The sequence below is a fragment of the Mastigoproctus giganteus genome, chromosome 14, assembly GCF_048544385.1.
Source record: "Mastigoproctus giganteus isolate SK-2022 chromosome 14, ASM4854438v1, whole genome shotgun sequence".
In the NCBI taxonomy this organism is placed as follows: domain Eukaryota; kingdom Metazoa; phylum Arthropoda; class Arachnida; order Uropygi; family Thelyphonidae; genus Mastigoproctus; species Mastigoproctus giganteus.
Genome location: NC_143588.1, coordinates 80,543,592 through 80,564,594, shown reverse-complemented (window position 1 = coordinate 80,564,594; position 21,003 = coordinate 80,543,592). Strand labels below are relative to the sequence as shown.

At 37.8% G+C, this 21,003-nt stretch overlaps 1 protein-coding gene across 1 annotated transcript in view; it reads left to right on the top strand.

Annotated features, from left to right (window-relative positions):
- The window catches only part of LOC150075288 (gamma-tubulin complex component 5-like), a 110,728-nt gene that overhangs the window by 15,921 nt on the left and 73,804 nt on the right, over positions 1-21,003 (top strand). The window contains exon 2 of the mRNA XM_090388433.1: positions 15,443-15,549. Coding sequence (XP_090244559.1) covers positions 15,443-15,549 — 107 coding nt within the window. The remainder of the gene's footprint in view (positions 1-15,442; positions 15,550-21,003) is intronic.

Here is a 21,003-nt window from a genome sequence, read left to right as displayed (position 1 = left end):
ATTCTTCCTAATTTCTTTAATCCTCCTTTAAATTGGGACCAGCTAATGTTGCCAACTGCAAATTATAAATACAAAGAATTCTTTGAGTTTGTTAACACTAGAAAGAAAGGGATGAGCCACATTGGCCCACTAGATATGAACTGTATAATTATTGGTGATCCTGTTCAGGTTACTGATAACCTAATAAATATTTTGCATCAACATTAACTTGCAAAGAAGTTTTTAGGGATGGGAATACCAGAAATTATACAGAATAATACCAGAGCAAATTATAACTAGGAGCTAAATGATTTTGTGTTAATTGATTGAGAAGAAAGTGGAAAAGACAATGTTGAAGCTAAAAGTAAACAAGTCACTTAGGGCTGATGAGATTTATCCAATTATATTAAAAGAAACAGCAGAAGAGGTAAGCAGGCCTTTGGCCATAATTATGAGAGCAACCTTGGATTCAGGGGAGGTTCCTATAGATTGTAGATGCACAAATGTCTCTCCTATTCATAAAGGGAGAACAAAGGGAAAGTAAGACCTGTATGTTTGAAAATAATGAAGTCAGTGGTTAAGGAAGTATTGCAGGATCATCTTAACAGGAATGGAGTTATATAGAAATTACAGCATCGGTTTACAAAGGGGAGATCTTGTCTGACCAGTCTGATTAGCTACTTTTATGCAGGGAAAAAATAACAGAATGCATAAAATAATTTTGGCATCACAAAATTTAACATGGTAAATGCAAGGTGCTGCATATGGGCAGCAGTAATTTCAGAATAACATATGAGTTAGGTGGTAGAGAATAAAAGAGATTTAGGTAGGGGTAATTGTATAGCTTGACTTACAGGCTGCTAGGAGAGTCTATGGCATTTTGTCAGTGATATACAGGAACTTTGATAGCAGGGACAAGGCAGTGATTATCCCATTGTATGAGGCAATGGTTAGGCCACATCGTGAAGTCTTATTTTAGGAAGAATGTGGATCTCTTGAAATGGGTGCAGAGAAGGGCAATCAGATTAGTCGAGAACATAGAAGGTTACTCTTACAATGAAAGACTTCTGTTCAAATTGCAGTGCTTGGAACTACGCATCTGTGAGGAGACCTGTTTAAATCCATTTAAATCCTTACAGAATTTAAGGATTTAAATGGATTGAGTAAACTAAATGCTGATAATGTCCTTAAGCTTTACCAGAAAATGCATAAGAGGAGATACGAGGGGTGTTTGAAAAGTTTGTAGCCTGAATATGAAAGGTTAATGGTACACTGTTAAAAACTTCTGTATTTAGTTTATAGCACTTCATAATAGTAATCCTCCAAGTTTCATGCAGTTTCAATAACTTCTTTTTTTTATTACAGTTTCTGAAGTCAACAAAGTTTAATGAGGAAAGATGGACAAAATCAGTCGCCATGCAATCATCCAATAATTGGGTAAAAAAGGCGACTAATGCCGAAGGCAATTCATGAAAATATAGTTACAACATTGGGGAAGGTGGCCCCCTTCTCATTTCAGGGTTAAGAAGTAGGTAGCAGAATTTAAATGAAAGAGGGAGAGCCTGAAAGATGACCCACACTGTTGGAAGACTTGCAACATTCATTGCTCCATATGTTGAGAGTGTGCATGATCTGGTGATGGATAATCGATGAATGACAGTTCAGTACATTTCCATCATCACAGGAATCTCATTTGAATGTGTGTACCACATAATAACAGAGGTGCTTGCTATGAAAAAGATATCAGCATGATGGATCCTAAAATTGCAGTGCTTGGAACATAGTTGATAGCAGATCAAAAATGCAAAAGAGTGGTTAAGTTAAGTGAACATTTGCATTGTTTTCAAGCAGATACAGATTTCCTTGCAAGGTTTGTGACCATGGATGAGGTGTGGGTCTATCACTTTCAGCTAGAGACAAAGGAACACTCCAAACAGTGGAAACACAGCTCTTCTCCCAGTGCAAAGAAAGCCAAGTTGATTCCTTCTGCTGGCAAGGTGATGGAATCGTTTTTTTTTTTTTTTCTTTGATGCTGGTGGAGTGTTGCTCAGGCCATGAATTTTTCAATCATCTCTCATAAATTGAATAAGGATGGCTGCAGGATAGATGTGTGAAAATTTGCTTAGAGTCAAGGAGTAATCGATTGTTGGAACAATCAGTTACTCTGACTACCATCTGATGTTGTGGAAGTGGGTAGTTTGAATAAATTTAAGAAAGAATTAGACAACTTATTACAGGGGATAGACTGATGAGCGAGATAGTTTTTTTTTTTTTTTGTTTTGGCTGATGCTGTATAAGCTTGCTTTCTTGCCATTTGACCCTACTAATAAAGGTAAAGTTCAGCCATTATCAACCCACTGCAGGATGGAAGCCTCCTCAACAATTTGTGCTGAGGGAAATGGACCATAATCTGCCACACTGGTCCAGTGCGGATTGGCAGATCAACCATATTCAGCAGTCAGGGGCTTGAATCCCGGTCTACTCAAAGAGCGTGTGCTACTGCACTCCCGCTCCTGACCACTCAGCTACGGAGGCTGTTGACCCTACTAATACCAATACTAAATTTATTCAAACTATCCACACTATATGAAAGTTTATTCCACCAGTTAATTAGTACTCTGGTTGAAGGCAGATTTCCACACATCTGTTCTGTGGTCATTCTGTTTCAATTTAAATGTATCTCCTCAGTTAGGTCATCATGCAGATGACTAGTTTCTGGAATCTCAGTCATTCTTGGTAAGAACATCCTTTAGTGCTTCCAACAAATCTTTTTGATCTTCGCTATATCCTTTCCAACAGATCATCTTACTTCCTGAGATGAGGTTTTTTCACACCTGTATGCAATATTCCAGATGTGGCTTAACAACATCTGTAATTATATTTCTTTATATATAAAGCAAAATATAAAGCAGTTGGATTTTAAATCTTGCACCATCCCCAATATTCACTTGATCTAACACCATTTCACCTATTTCCTAATTTGAAAAAAATACCTGGCTTGCATCCATTTTCCTGGTGATGGTACCAACAGTAGGATTATCCCATTGTATAAAGAGTTCCTTGTATATCATTTAGAGAACCCAATGGATGTCTGTCTGCACCACTTAGATCACTTCATGTCAGACTGTACATTTACTTTAATGTCTTTTTTCCTTATCAACTACCTTGAGTTTGTTGCTACTCAAATGTTGTTTATTCTGGGATTACTGTTCTCCAAATATAGTACCTTGTATTTCGGATATGAATGATGAAACACCACTCTGTGTAAATGCATATTGAGTGATGACTGCTGTTCCCCAAATATAGTACCTTGTATTTCGGATATGAATGATGAAACACCACTCTGTGTAAATGCATATTGAGTGATGACTGCTGTTCCCCATATATTATGAAATTGTTGCCTATGGACAGATTAAATAAGCATAAATATTGGAAACAAAATGATTTGGGAAATTGGGAGATGAGAGAACCTTAAATTGAAGCTGAACTCTAAGCTGCAGGTTTTCAAGGGAGTCAAAGAAAAGAAATAAGAGCTTCTTTTAATTTCTTCAAAAAACCCACAACCAAACACCTTTGTTCAGGACTTTACATTTATTTGTATTACCTTAAATGCCATTTTTATTTCAGCTCATCTGCCTAGTTTATCCAGATCAGTAATGGCAATCTTTTTCTGTCTGTATGCCTAAATAAGATGATAATTTTTGTGTGCCACAGGAAAAAAAAATAAAACAACAAATCTCAAATTAGTGTCTTTATTATTAAAAGGTAATGATAGTTAAAAGAAGAATTTTGTTGATGTATAATTTTGCAAACAGTTATATTCATGGTTTTCACTGCTGAATGTGTGTATGTATATGTCTCTGTTTAAGCAGTTCCACAGGATCACTACTATTTGTCAATGTCGTCTGTGTTCTAGCATCATTTCATAGCAGTCATACAGGTTGTATAGGATTGTGTGTTGTGTTTTTGGTTAGCTATTTAGCAACTAGCCAACAGAAGATCACCTAGAAATTTGCCTGCTAGTTCCTGTTCCCTGCTACATGGAGGTGGACTATATTGCACCATTATCTGTACTGGGCTGCTCTCTGGTACTCTAGGATACTTGATTAGATTAGGGTTGAGACAGAGAAGGCAACCTGTGGTGGGGGATTGGAATTGGCTAGCAGCCCAATTGCATGTTGTCTTTATCACTTTCACATGCTGTGTGGCAGCTTCTGCTTACTAGGTGCAATTAGGACAACAGAGGGAGGGAATTACAGGATTAGAGTATTTTATGCTACTCTTTGGTGCCAAGTTGTTTTACAGTGCAGATGTGCATTCACTGCTGCAATGGTCAATGCACTATAAAATAAAATTTGTCTTCAAATAAAAAAATACTTTTTATTTAAGGGCAAATTTATGAGTGGCCACTAGCATGGCACATATGTCATTGGTTCATCATTGCTGATCTTATCTTGAAATAGCAATGATTATTGTCATTAACCAATAAGTTCAGTACTAGGCTCACTGTTCTTTTTATATTTTCATATTTATTAATTATATTGATGAGGATATATCAGCCTTAATGTCTAAGTTTTCAGATGATACAAAAGTTGGTTAATGACAGTAATCAAGGTCTGATAGTGCAACAAGATGTAGGCCACTAAAAATTTGGCATATGGGCTGAGAAATGGCAATTGAAGTTTAATGTTGGCAGATGTAAGTTACTGCATATGGGTAGCAGTAATACCAGATTGATGTACCAACTGTGCATTACTATGTTCAGGATAGTGGGAAAAAATTTTCTGAATTACCCTGGAGAGAGAGAGAGAGAGAGAGAGAGAGAGAGAGAAAGAAAGAAGTAGAAGGGAATCACCAAGAAAGAGAAGAATGATCTAAGGGAGTACCACTACTCCCTTACAGTGTTGCTCCCTCTTCCCACAGAAACTCAATAAGGAACTTAAGCAGAAAACAATTTTTTTTTTTTTTTTAATGTAAACCCCAAACATGAACAGTATTAAAACTTATAGTACTTAGTACTGTGCACAGGTTGATGGGGAAGAGAGGCAATGCTGGAAACTTTGCTCTGGTAACTAAACATGGGTTTCACTACTTCAAGCCTCCAATAAGCAAAGTGGTGGTATTGCACCAGTTAATGATGAGAGTCATCATCTACCACAATACTCGTATGATGCAGTACAGTACATTTAGAACAAGCTATGTTGAACTTTCTAATTGAATCCCTTGCAGCAAATGATGTTATTTGTGTTGAAACCCTTAACAAGAACAAACATCTTAAAATATGACAAGTTGTAGCTGAATACAATCATCTGAATAGCAGTTTCCCTCTAAACCTTGATGCTGTGGCTGCAATTTCATCATATTATATTGCCCTTATCTAATTGGATAAATCTGTAAACTATGTAAAATCTGTGTGCTGATTAAGTTAAAAAATTAAAGTTGTGCTACATTTAGTCTATGCACACAATTTATATTGTGGGGGCCAATAAATGATTTTTATCAAATGGATTTTTTAAAAAAACATAGCATTTTCTTGTATACCTTACTTTCCAGACACTCTTTGTGTATCCTGATGAAGAAATACAATTTAATGAGATATATTCATAAATAATTGTGATGTCAATATTTAAATTTGGGAAAAGAAATATTGCCCAAATACTCATATTTCAAAAATTTATGCACTTGCTGATGAGTTAAATAGAATAAATAACTATATGAAAGTAAGCAGTTTTTGTTTTTTTGCTTACAGTATAAGTAATATGTTGCATAAGCCTAATGACCATCAGATAGACCAAAACTGAAGGTAGATGCAGCATAACATTATTAGAGAGGAGCTGATTTCCTATAGGAAATGTGAAATAACTTTTAAGAACAGTATTAAGCACTTTTATTGTTTCTTATGGATAGACTTATTGAAATAAATGAGCAGCTTTTTTGTTAGCAGAACTGAAAATTTCAATATGATTGGCCAGTGTGAGTGATGCATGTGGAGTAGCACTAAAGCCCTAAATACCTTTGACCTTCACTATGGCCACAATTTTTACTTGTAAGGGTTTTATTGCTGCTAAACGTCCCCTCACATTTTTGTCAAATGGTATTAAAAGTCCCAAAATGATTGGCCATTCTATTTTTGATTGAGAGAGAGAGAATGGTTTATTGTAATAAGGTTCACTATTTTATTATTATTATTATTATTATTAGCCATATGGTGCAAGGAAGCCTGAGGCTTATGCTGCACCGGCCAAAAAAAAAAAAAAAAATTCCCTATTACCCTGAGAGACAGAGAGAGAAGTAGAAAGGAATCACCAAGAAGGGGAAGAATGATGATATCCAGCTCAGGACCCTGGGTGTGTTAAGCCCATACTCACCAGATGTGAGCCCCTGGGGATTTCACACACCTAGCAGCACATAAACTAAAAGATAAAGGCTCATGCTGACTTAACCCTTGGGTAGTCTTTAGGATGTTTGGAAGCCATCAGGGGGTGATCAAAATTTTCATTTGAGAAAATGTGGCATTAATAAATCAGTGACTCTTCTTTCATTTCAGAGGTATTATTAGGGATAGGTAGCAAGAAAATTGTTTTTGGAGCAGCAGCCTTTGAATGATCAAGAATTAAATACCACATGGGGTGTTTCTGACACTAGTACCCCAGAAGGGAGTTGAGTCTAATGTGGTTAGTGGTTGTATGGAATTTTGTTGTAGCGCCAAAATTTAAATACAGGTATCCCTTGCGTTATGCAGTTAATTGGTTCCGAGAAATCACTGCATAAAATGAAATCATGTAAAGGGAATTGACTTTTACATGGGTAAAATAGGGATGCATTCCAAAAGGAAAAATAACTAACTCAAATTTAGGAAGATAATGCATTTATTTATTTTTCTTTAATTAGTACATTGATACTGTAATTAATTTAATTGGATAGTGAATCAACTGATACAGTCTCTGGGTTGGTGGACTGACGATTTTCAGCTCTGTTGAAGAAATGGTCAAGAGAGAGAACTGATGGGCAGCAGTTTTTCTCTCCTTGTAGAGCTCTTTGTAACAAACCAAAGGGTTCTAAATCTCTCTAGAAACTTTAGTGCTGCTAATGATAATCATAATAAAACCATACTAATGGCATTGTCAGTGTGCTTAAAAAATTCAGCCATTTCTTTGTTGAAAGGTGTTTAACAGGTTTAACAACAGAGGGATCATCATCCTCATTTAAGTTTTTCTCCAATTCAAGGTTTTCATTGGTGGGATCAAAGCAATTCATCCATGTTAGCTTAATCTATGCTTTGAAACCTAACTCCGTTTGTAATGGCAATGATGTCATGTGTTGAATTGAAAAAGTTCAACTTCAGGATAAAATTTATGAGACTCTGTGACATCAGACCAAATCTCTTTCCAAATTCCTGTATGCAAGACTGTAAAACTTCTGCCCACGCATCTCAAATGTTGTCAATTGTTTCCTTGATGAATTGCTTTCTTGATGTTATAATTCTTCAAAAAAATCTTCGGTATCCTTAACCATCTCTGAGTAAATGTCCTCTGGAGATAACTTTCGAAAGTTGCAATGACACTGTGATCCTTAAGTTGGATAAAGGATGTTGTGTTTGGTGGCAGGAACATAACATTAATGTTTTCATCAACATCAGTGATGCTTGGGGGATGTTCAGGTGCATTATCCTATAGGAGAAAAATTTTGAAGGGCATGTTTATCCTCTCACAGTAAGCCTTCAATTCATGACGGAGTTCATTGGAAAAGTAGGATTTAAGACAGCTGCTGTAATTCAGCCTTTTTTGTTAGACTGCCATACCACTGGAAAATGCTCCTTAAAATAACCCTGCAGTACTTGGGGGTTTTCGGAGTGATAAACCATGAGGAGTTTTATTTTATGATCTCTAGGTGCATTCTTCCTAACAGCAATGTAAGGTGATCCTTGGAAGATTTAAAACCTAGAGCTTGATTCCTTTTTGATCTTAATGTCAAGTTGGAGATTCTTGTGGATCTGACTATTTCAACGGCCTGTTCATTACATTCATACCTTTCATTCCTCTAATTTTCTCGAAGGTTAGAGATTTCCTTTGATTTTTTCCACTGGCAGTACTTTGATCACTGTTTTTACTTTTTTCCATGGGAGTCGATTTTAAGTTACGCTACAGTGTAATATGTTGTGCAAATTTAAGAAGACACCAACAGCAAATTCTAAATGGGAAGTATTCAGGGAAGTAATCATAGAAGCTACTAAGCTTTTCATACCAACTAAGAAATACTATTCAAGGCTTAGATCTGAATGGATGTCAGATGAACTGATAAGATTTGTGGCAGAGAAGAAGAATACATGGGATGTATATAAATTATCAGATTATAATGGTGATACTAATTCAAATATACCTATGGTATATGTGAATTAGTCTGTAATCAAGTCACAAAGGAGGTTAGGCAAACTTAAGGCAGATTATGAGAAGAGTGGCAAAGAATGCCAACAACAGCAGCAGACCGCTATGCTTATATTAATAGTAGAAGGGATTGAATCATGCTGGGCCACTTGATGTCAATGGATTAATTGTTGATGAGTGTGCTCAGGTTGCTGACACACTGAATAGTATTTTTCATCTCCATACCACATTCCCACATGAGGAATTCACTAGGGAAGAGAATGCCAGACGTGTATCAAACTATAACTGGGAGCTAAATGATTTTGTGATAACTGACAACAAAGTGGAAAAGAAATTGTTGAAGCTAAACATAAAAAAGGCACGTGGGATGGATGGAATCCATCCAGTTAAGTTAAGGGAGGCAGCAAAGGAGATAAGCAAACCTTACCTCCAAAGCAAATGGATTCCCAATTTAAAAAAAAAGTGAAATGAGTAATTACAGACCTGTTAGCTTAACATCTGTTCCTGGGAAAATAATGGAGTCACTGGTTAAAGAAGTAATGCAGGACCATTTAGACAGTTATGCATATTGTATATTTTGGTTTGTAAACTATAAAACTATAATTTTCCATTCTGTTATGAACTGGATTCTGCCAAAACACCAGAAGAATTCTGGTTATTAAAGAGTTACAAGACAGTATCTTTTCAGAACTGTTTGTGAAATTAAAGATACATTAAGTGTGAAAAACATTTGAAATGAAATGTTCATAGAAGTACATCTCATATTAGTTAAAAACTTATATGGATATAACAACCTTACATTAGATAGAGTTAGGTTTAGTTTGACAGGTAAAGCATAACCACAGACAAACTATTCAATGTGATTCAGTATGCTGCATTTTGCAGTAGTGCTTAGATGTAAACATTCTTTTAGGTTTGACAGTACTAAAACTGTTAAACATACACCAGGTACTGGAAACCAGACAAATGTTGGTCACTGAAAATGGATTGGAAGAGATGTTATCATATGTGAATGTGAAAAGACTGAAGTAGTTAGTTAATGACACTAAAGACAGTATGCTACTGCAACAGTTCTGGTCAACCCTTCCCCATCTCATCCATCATGCAGTATGATTGATGACTTTTGAGGTTATGATGAACATCGTGGCGAGAGCCAATCTTCCTTACATTTCGAGGGTACAGCTCTAAAACGGTGTTTGCAGGCAGGATTTTAGTTGGTACACTGGCCTGCGAGACTTCTTTTCTTCTTTTCCTTGGTCAGATTACTGTTTCAAAACTTCTGATGTCAACATTTGCTCAGATCGTGTCAGTGAAATTATTCTTGCAGGAATGGAATCCTTTATCCCACACTCCACTTTAAAATCTCGTCCTTTATCTAAACCTTGGTTTTCCAATAAATGTGCTAAGGCTGTTCAAGAGAAGAATGTTGCATATCGTAATTGGCTTGTTTCTAATTCTCCAGTTTCATTTTCTGCCTACACCAAAGCTCGCAACAATTGTAAAGCAGTTATTAATCAGTCCAAACTAGAGTTTGAACAGGCTAAGAGTAGAAAACTTGCTTCTTGCCCTAATGGTAGCTGAGCATTCTGGTCTCTTGCCAAAGCTATTCGCTGCAACTTTTGCCCATCTCTGCTCCCACCTCTGTCCAAACCAGATGGTTCTGTTGTCACTTCAGCCAAGGATAAAGCTGACCTGCTAGCATCCCATTTTTCTTCCAACTTGTGTATTAATGATCTTGGTAAAACACCTCCCACCATTCCCAACACACTCCATTCCATGCCTCCTGTGGTCTTCTGTCAAAAGGATATCAGAAGGATTTTGATGAATCTTGATGCTAAGAAAGCTCCAGGTCCTGATGGTATTTCTTCACTTGTTCTCAAAACCTGTGCTCCTGAACTTACTCCTATTCTTTGCAGCCTTTTTTCACTTTTATATTCCAAAGGTGTTTTTCCTTCTGCTTGGAAATTTGCTCATATCCAGCCAGTTCCTAAAAAGGGTGACAAATCCCTCCCATCCAATTATCGTACCATTCTGGCATATGTTACCCATTTATGGGACTAATTCAATGGAAAAGTTCATTGAAACACAACCAGTTGCTCTTGACATATCAAAGGCTTTCGATTGTGTTTGGCATAAAGGTCTTCTAAACAAGCTTCCATCTTATGGTTTGCCAACTGTTTTTTGTAATTAGTTATCTAGTTTTCTCTCCGATTGCTCATTGAGGGTGATGGTAGATGGCTCTCTATCTTCTAACTTCTGCACTAATGCCGGTATCTTGCAAGGTTCAGTTCTTTCCCCCACACTTTTCCTCTTGTATATTAATGACCTTCTTCCATTGACTGGAAATCCTATCCATAATTTTGCCGATGATAGCACATTGCATTCCACTTTCCATTTTGAGAAACCTTGCCCTGCTCAATCAGCTTCAACTTCTTGAAAATCTGCTACCAATTCCTTAAATGCCAATTTAAGGAATTGGTAGCAGATTTTGCCCCACTAGAGATAATTCTCTAGTGGGGCAAAGACACCTTAGTTGATTTCAATCCTTCTAAAACTCAGTCTTGTCTTATATCTCGCAAAAAGGATTCTTCTGCTCCTATGCTTATCTTTGGTGACACTCCGATTTCTAGGCAAAATGATATATCTCTTTTGGGGATTACCCTGTCTGCTAATCTCTCTTGGCACAAGCACATTTCAAATATTGCTTCATCTGCATCTAAAAAACTTGGTTTTCTCTTTCGCTCTCGGCATTACTTTTCTTCCAAACAGCTGTTCACTCTGTACAAATCACAAATCCGCCCTACCATGGAATATTGTTTCCACATCTGTGGTGGTGCTCCCAAAACCTCTCTCAGGCTTCTTGATTCCATTCAGAAGAGGGCAGTTAGGTTAATTAATGATTCATCTCTAACAGAGTCTCTCCACTCTCTGTCTCATAGATGTACTGTTTCTGCTGCATGCCTTTTCTACAGATACTTCCATGGGCACAGGTCTTCTGAATTGGCTTCTTTGATTCCCGCTCTCTCTTTCAAAACAGTCAGAACACGTGCTGCCACCAGCCAACATTCATTTGCTGTCCAACCTCAAACTCACAGAACCAACTTTTCATCTTCCTTATTTATTCATTCAACTGCTGTTTTCTGGAACAACCTTCCTTCATATGTATTTCCTGAAAATTACAGTCTACAGAAGTACAAGTGCAATGTCAACAAATATCTTCTTTCGTCTCCTCAACATTCAGCCCAAGCACGGTACTAACTACTATAGGTTCTAATACCTCTTGTGTTTGGGGTTTACATAAAAAAACAAAAAAAAAACAAAATCAGGATCTAGAAAAGTTAGGCAGATGGGATGAGAAGTGAAGTTTAACACTGACAACTGAAGTTTAACATTGGCAAATGCAAAGTACTACATATGGGTAGCAGTAACCCAAGAGAAACATACCAACTCTGTGGTACTACACTCGAGGAAGTGGAGAATGAAAAAGGCCTGAGGGTAATTGTACAGTCAGATATGAAGTTCTCTGAGCAGTGCAGACGGGCTGCCAGAGTAGTTTATGGAGTTTTGTCAATGATATATAGGAATTTTGCTAGCAGAGACAAGGAGGTGATTATCCCTTTGTATAAGGCAATGGTCAGGCCACACCTTGAGGAAGGATGTAGAGTTGCTAGAATGAGTACAGAGAAGGGCAACAAGAATCGTGAGAGGTACAAAGGGGTGCACTTATTAAGAAAGGCTTAAGTTCTGTAAGTTGCAGCATCCATTAATGAAATAAGCGTAGACAGTTTATTTTTTATGCTTCTTACATTTTGAAGAAAAATGCTGAGATGGACATTTGTGTTAGAAGGATGTTTGCAAACAGATGTATTAGATGGCAAATTAAATGATGGATTAGGATGAGAATTAGGAATATTATTCTCTAGCTATGCAGAGAATTCCGCAGATTGGGAATTAGTTGGTAACTTTTCACTAGGGTTGTTGACCGATCCTCCAATGGCTCCATAAAATGGCATGACGAGTAGACCATTTGGCCAGATATCAGGATTTAGATATTGTTGTATGTCACAATCCTTTAGCTCAATTCTAAATGATGAATATGTGGGATGTTTCGTTCTTATTTTGAACGCTCTACCTGGAATTTCTAACTCTAATAGTAGTTGGTCCATCTGCTGGGAAGTAGTATTCGGGTCTAGCCTGCTAACAAAAATGTTACTATTTCTAAGCGTCGAACTATTTCTGTTTCTAATTTTAACACAAGACTTCATATTTCTTGTTCCTATTATGCTTGCATTTCTGTTGTTTTTGCGAGGAAACTTAAAACTTGGGGAGTTTGTAGGCAAGCCATTATGGGAAGGCACTTCAGGATAATGCTCAGTGCGATCATTTTGACAGTGCACGTACAAATTGCTTGGTTTTTGTTGATTACTAATAGAGGTGGATATAGGTTGTCTGCCTGTGTCAACACGTTGCGAGGAAGCACGATTGTGTTCTCGGACAGAAAGAGAGCTACAGCTTGATTTTTGGTATCGCGCAGTTGTTTTTTCTGGAACGAATTCTTCAGCTTCTGGGCTGAGGGCTGGAACTGCAGAGGCCTGATGAAAAGAAGGGTGAGGCACCGGATGGCTTTCGACCATAGCCTTTAGTTCGAGAAGCAAGTGGTAGAATTTACATTGCTGATCTTCAATACGAAAAAGATGTTGTTTAATATCTTCATTTTCTCTAAATTGTTTCCTCAGCATTTGTTCCAGAGAGGCAGATGAGCGATCATTGTTTGGGGCTGTTGAAGGCAGGGGGGACAAAGAGGAAGCGTCATCCGTTTGGGCGGAGGCATCTTTAGTTGACTTCCTTGTATGGTCTGAGGGCTTAGGAGATTGTACTATTTTGACGGGAGAAGACGAGGGATGGTCAACGTTGCTAAGGAGATCAGCATCTGTTGGGGTATCTTGGGAATTCAGCTTATGCTGATTAGGAGACTGTAAGTTTGCACTCCCCTTGTTAGTACTTTTGCATGAAGGACATCTGAAATTGTTTTTTAAATTACTGGATTTAGAAAAGTTCTTTATTAAAGAACATGCATCACAAAAAACCATACTGCAAATTCCCTTGCAGATAACCCAATTCCGTACTGTTTTTTGACAGACATTGCATGAAACCGCTTCTTTAGGTGGCATGTTGAAGAGTTGAGAATGGCTTTAAATATCAGCAAAAAGAATGTAACAAATAAGCAGGTGCGCCGTTAATGACACAGCAGGGAATCGAAGAGAAGAGTATTAAGCCTGAAGAAATAACAAAACAGTTCGGACGTGGGAGTGGCTGACTGCAAAATTGCTAGAGGGCTGCAGGACTTTAAGCAGGAACACTGCCAAGGTCACCAACAGCTTTGTGCCAAGGTAGGAATTTCAGGTCAAAAGTCAATAACGTTGCTGTTTGTAGCTATGCTAAACAAAGGCTCAGATAGCAACGTTGCACACTAAAAGTTTAAGCTTAAATAAATAGTACTTATCTTGATGAGGACTTCATAAAAACCATCTAAGTTGCTTGATAGTCATCTATGGAACATGTCAATACACAGATTTTATAAAGATGCCATTTAAAAACTACTTAAAATCACTATAAAGAAGGAGTTGAATCACACACGTCTAACACCTAGGCCACCTGGCGAAAGGCTTCAATTAATTTAATGCACAATATCATATATTGTTCTCTCTCTCTCTTTTTACTTTTGAAATAGCATGTATGGCATTTTCTTGTGAATTTTACGATACTATACATGAAAATTGTGATTCTACTATTTCATTTTAAAAAACAAATTACTTTCAGTAATTTGCTTTTTTTTTTTTTTTTTACTTATTTGCTTTTTCCAGTGTGTATCCATAAAAAAAAAAAAAAAAAAAAATAGGAGAGTCCCTAAATTAGTTCTCATGGCAATATAGGGGTTTCATCACTTGTTTGGAGAGGCCTGGGTTTGAATCATTTTGATGACAAGGAATTTCTAAGGGTCTCTTCAGTCAGGACTGCAGTTAACAGATCTTATGCAGAGGTTGCAGGTTTTTCTGCAAATTATTCCATGTTTTTCAGCCCACACAACATGTAGATTAGCCTGTGAATATACTTGTGTACAGACATAATGCACAATGGAACAGTATGTTCTTAGTTACTGATGCTCCTGAAAACTAATTCAGAATTTTCTATTCACTTGTTATTCATTATGTCCAGACTATAAGAATTTAAAAATTTTGTTCTAGTCCTATTACAAACCAATTGATTAGGGTAGCTCCACATAGCAATACTATGATTAGAGTAGTCACAAAAAAAAAAAAAAAAAAACCTCCAAAAACAAGAAAACATGCTCCATCTTTTAAACTGCATTCAGTTTTCCTTTCTCTCTCCGGGCTTGTTTTTCAAAGGGTTTAATATGCAGGAATTCTGAATGTCTCATTTTATGCTGCATTGCATTAAGATATGAAAGAATTTTAGAAATTTCAAAAGCGTGATAAAGTTTGCTGAAATGGTCTTGTTTCCTTTTGCAGCTAACACGTCTAAAGGTGATTTGTGAAATAAACTAAAAATACAAAATTTCACAAAATCCAGCAACCTGAAAATTCTAGCTATAGAAGAGACAAGACCATCTCAGCAAGCCTTGTTGTACTTTCCTAAGTGCTTCTAAAATTTCTTTCAAATCTCAACTCAGTGTAGCATAAAATATGTACATTATTCTTTATACTTCTTTATTTGTTAAGTAATTCTTCTCAAGTAATTTAACCTTTAAATAGGTATATATGTGGGTGTTAGTGGTATCTGGTCATTGTTACCTTATTTAGTGAAGATGCCAAATTTGTAATAGAGAAATTGGAAAAATATCCTTTTTTTGAAAAGGTATAAGTTACCACTGAGTAAACACAGTGGTTTTACAGTACAAAGTTTTTAAAAATTGGAATAGAAATCACCCTACACGAGTGCAAATTAAGGGGAGAAGGAAATGACTTTTAATACTACAATTATTTTAGTGTAGTTAAAAATACAGTCATACTTTTACACTGAGATTATAAAATATTTATTTTTTTTTGCTTTATTTACAGGAGAAGAATGAAAATTTTCAAATATGTCTGCAATTCACTCTGTCAAATTTTCGTTACCACCGTTTTTTAGATGTAAATAGCCACGAAGTTCGTCGCAAAATAAAAGGGTTTGTATTTTAATAAAATGCAATTTGTAACATTTGCTGTTATGAAAGGGTAAGTCTTCAAAACATGAAATACCATTAGCTATTTTATATTTTGAAGACTCTATCATAGCTCTTTATGTATGACAAACTTTTCTGTGTGATTCTGTTTTAAAAATAGACTACCTAGTGCTATCTTTCAGACTAAAAATTGCAAAATTTTTAGTCTGAAAGGGAAAACTATTGTGTTCTATTATAACCAAGTTTTTAGCTTTCTTTAAAATAAGTTTTTACTGAGTAAACAATTATGAGATAATTTTTTGAGTGACCCTCATACGTCATATGATCTTAGGAATTATTTTATTTTAGGTCACTTTGAAAAAGTAATTGAGATATGCAAAATCATAAGGGGACCAAAAATTGCAAAAATAGTGACTTATTTGTGAAAAGAGAGAACAAGAGACAGTGATTGAGGCAGCCATGGAGGGGAATGTGCTACACTGGAAAGCAGTGTTATTTTTGTGAAAAGAAGTGTTAGATGGTTGAAAGCTAGAGTAACACATTTGCTGCTGGGTTGTCCAAAGACCTTTTGACTTGAGATTGAGTCAATCTGGATTGGAAAAGGCAGAAACATCTTTGGGCTTTCTTCTTCTTACTGTGACTGAATTAATCAACCTCTGGTAAAGGTTGCTTGACAAAAATATCTGGTTTTCCTTCTGTCAAATTGGAAGAAAAAGTTCTAAAAGTAGGGTGGTTTTCCCTTCAAGTGGATTAAAATTTGAAGCCGCATATTTTCTTTCAGGAACCAGTGAACGTGTTTATTGGCGGTTGCTTCTAGAAAACATTTGGTCATAGTGCACCAGTTCACATAATGTTAGTTTCTGCAGTGTTTTATTATGTAAATTATATATATGTACAAGGGTGTCTTCATGGCCAGTTTGCATGTTGAACTCGCTGAAAAACCTGGAATAACTCAGTAGGGTGTACTACTACCTTCACCAGAGGTTAACTAGCCTTGGTTGAGGAGGCATTTCAGAGTTCTTCCAGTCTCTGATGGGATTTGAATCCAGAGGGCCATACTGCCACAGAGGACTTCAGAGGGAGTGCTGGCAAGATTGATAAGGTACTAGTGAAACTGAAATCTTGGGTAGGCAGTTTTAGCATAAACATTAAATCAACCAGATTAGTTTTTTTTTTCCGAAACAATAATTAATAACTAGCTACAGAACTGAAGTTACATATATACAAGGGGCATTCAATAAATTATCTACCTACCTATGAAAGAAGTGAAATAGAGGCAAAAATCTTTTTTTTATTTTTCATTGTACCTCCCTTGAACTTCACTACACTTGTTTTATTTTGTTGGCAATGAGGAAATACCAGACAAATAAAATGCAGCATAAGCCTCAAGCTTCCTTGCACCATATGGCTAATAATAATAATAATAATAATAAGTCTGTTTTACTTCGAGAAGAAGAAGTAAAACAGTCGATCAGGAACACCCACAACTGGCTAACCCCGGGAATTGATAACATCCACAACTACTGGTATAGGAAGCTCACCTGCACACACAAGCACCTAGCAGAGCAGTTCACTCGAATGATAAGCAACCCGGAGATAATCCCGAAGTTTCTCACTGAGGGAGTCACATATCTGAAGCCTAAAGATGAAGATACAAGAAACCCGGCAAAATACAGGCCAATCACATGCCTCCCAACGATGTACAAGATCCTGACCAGCTGCATAACTAAGAAGATATCAGACCACTTAGAGAGTCAGAACATAATGGCTGAACAGCAGAAAGGATGCAAGCGGAGGAGAAAAGGATGCAAGGAGCAATTAGCCATAGATGCCACAGTTATGGAACAAGAAGCACCGCAACCTATACATGGCCTACATCGATTACCGCAAGGCCTTCGACTCTGTACCTCATAGCTGGCTAATAGAGACCCTGAAGATCTACAAGGTCAATCCAATAGTGATAAATTTCCTAGGAGCAACAATGGTAAAATGGAGTACCACCATTAAGGTCGAGAACATCACAACCAAGCCAATCCCTATTAGAAGAGGAATCTTTCAGGGAGATGCTCTGAACCCACTATGGTTCTGTCCAGCACTCAACCCATTATCCACCATGCTCAACGGCAGCAAGTATGGATATAACCTCAAAGAAGGAAGAAAGAACTTGTACACCCTCACCCACCTGATGTACATGGATGACATCAAGCTTTACGCGGCGACCGAGAAGCAACTCCAGCAATTACTCCGAATCACCGAAGAATTCAGCAAGGACATCAGGATGGAATTTGGTCTAGAAAAATGCAAGACCCACACACTGCACCAGGAAAAATTAGTTGGCCAAAACTACCAGCTGCTGACTGGTAAAGAGATGAAAGCTATGACAGAAGGAGAGACCTACAAATACCTAGGGATGATGCAGGCTGAGCAGTTAGAGCACAAGGAAATCAAGAAGTCCCTGACCCGAAAAATATCATCAGAGACCCAGAAGCCTGCTGAAAGCAAAATTGAACTTAGCGAACACAGTTAAAGCCATAAACACCTATGCAGATCCAGTACTAACTTGCACATTTGGGGTCATAGATTGGACTAACACCGAACTAGAAGATATCTTGCGAAAGACAAGGACAATGATGACTAAGAGCCACCAACACCACCCGAAGTCAGCAGTGGAGAGAATAACAATACCTCGGAAAGAGGGAGGAAGGGGCCTGATAGACCAGATAGAACAACAGAAAACAGCAATAGTTAACTTGAAGGATTACTTCGAGAACAACACAGCACCATTCCACCAGGCCATAAGGAAGATAGATAAGTGGTGTACCCCACTACCTAAGCGAGGAAACCCCTCCCGCCCAGACAGTACAAGAAACGAAGTTAGAAAGATGGGCAAAGAAGACACTCCATGGCAGACACTACAATGACCTGTAGTCCTACATCAAGATCAAATCGACACCATTGCTTCCAATGCATGGCTCACTAGCGGGACGCTCTTCCCTGAGACTAAAGGATTCATGCTGGCCATCCAAGATCAGGTAATCAACACCAGAAACTATAGAAAATACATCTCAAAGGAGCCCAGAATGTCAGATGACACATGTCAACGATGCCACCTGGCCTCAGAAACTATTCAACACGTCACTGCCGGGTGCAAGGTGATCACCCCGACTGAGTACTCAGTCGGGTACAGATGACACGACCAGGTATCCAGGATAATAGTAGTAGTAGTAGTAGTAGTAGTGGTGGCATGTGATGCAATAAAGCAAGTGTATGAGCTTATGCAGCATCAGCCAAAAGAAAAAAAAAAAAAAAAAAAAATCACAACATTCCCTCCAAATGCCTGTCCAGTTCCTCCTTAAATTTATTTAACCTATCAACCTCCACAATGACAGATGGAAGTTTGTTCCAGCAATTAAGCACCCACTGGCTAAAGGCAAATTTCCGCACATCTGTCTTTTCTTAATTTGAATTTATGCCCCTTAGGTTCGTAATCCGAACAAGTGGAAGGATTCCATCAGAATTCAGCATGCTCAACCCATTCAAGGCCTTATACACCTCAATCAGATCACTGCACAGGTGCCTAGTCTCCAGCCACTGCAATTTGCAGAACTTAAGCCTCTCTTGGTAAGAGGATCCCTTCATTCTCCTCACCAATATTGTTGCCCTTCTCTGTACACGCTCAAGCAAATCTACATCATTCCTAAAATGAGGCCTCCAGACCTGTATGCAGTACTCAAGGCGTGGCCTGACCATTGCCTTATACATACAGAAGGACAATCACCTCCTTTTCCCTCTAGCAAAATTCCTGTATATCATTGACAAAACCCCATGACCTGCCCTGGCAGCCTGTCAGCATTGCTAAGAAAATTTCATATCTGACTGCACAATTACTCCCAGGTCTTTTTCATTTTCTACCACCTTAAGTGTAGTACCACACAGTTGGTACATTTCTCTGGGGTTACTTCTACCCATATGAAGTACTTTGCATTTGTCAAAGTTAAACTTCGGTTGCCACTTCCTAGCCCATCTACCCAAATTTTCTAGATCCTGTTGTAGTAGCACACTGTCATTACTGTCATTAACAACCCTGCCAACCTTTGTATCATCTGCAAACTTCTATACTAAGCCTGATATACCTTCATCAATATCATTGATAAATGTACAAAACAACAGTGGACCCAACACCGAACCCTGTGGGACTCCACTAATAACATTAGTCCACGAAGAGTAGCACTCATTGATTACCACCCTCTGTCTTCTCCCACCCAACCATCCTTTTATCCATTGTAGCAACTTACCCCTAATACCATTCGGCTCCAATTTGTACAATAGTTTTCCATGCGCAACAGTGTCAAAAGCTTTCCTGAAATCCAAATATATGATATCAAAATTATTTTTTGCATCCAGTTCCTTTGTAACCACATCATAATATCCTATCAAATTTGTCAGACAAGACTTTCCCTTAACAAACCCATGCTGTGTCTGAATTATTGCTGCAGTCCTGTCTAGACGATCCTGCAATGCATCTTTAACCAGTGACTCCATTATTTTACCTGGAACAGAAGCTAGCGAGGAAATACCAGTTGACCAAAGAAAGTGTACCATACTAGAAGTACGAACCCCAGGCAGTACTAGAGACCCGAACCCACAAGCTGTACTGGGATCCCGCTATAATAACGGATAAGACCATTCCGCACAACAGACCGGACATAACCCTTGTGGACAAGATGGAAAAGGCTACCTACCTGATTGGCATAGAGGTGCCGAACACTAGCAATGTCCAGAAAACCCACGAGGAAAAAATTAGGAAGTACACGAACCTGAGACCTGAGATCAAGGAGATGTGGTATATGCAAGAAGTATCAACCATCCCAATCATCGTGTCAACCACCGGTATGGTACCAAAGACTCTACATAGTAGCCTAGCAGCAATAGGTCTCCCAGAGAACACCTACAAGGAACTCCATAAAGTTGCAATCCTGAACACCTGTAGGATAGTCAGAGATTTCCTCGACCGACAGTAACACCAGACATTACAACCACCCTGTGTACTTGGTAGCAGTACCCATCAGGGAGTGGAATCCTCCAATCAGGGAGAAATAATATAAGAGCAACAATAATAATAATTAACCCAATCTGAGGAATAACTATTTATCACAACCCTCTGCCTCTTTCCCTGAAGCAATGCTGCTATCCATCTAAGGATCTTCCCTGTGATTCGAACCTGTTCCAGCTTAATAAGTAACTGCTCATGTGGGACCGAGTCAAATGCTTTGCTGAAATATAAATAAACAATATCGAAATTATTCCCTAAATCTAGCTAGTGAGTAATCCTGTCAAAATAGTTAACCAGATTTGTTAAACATGATTTTCCTTTTACAAAACCATGCTGCATATCCTTCAGAATTCCATTTCTGTCTGAATTATCCTGAATTTTCCCTACTGCTGAAGTTAGACTGA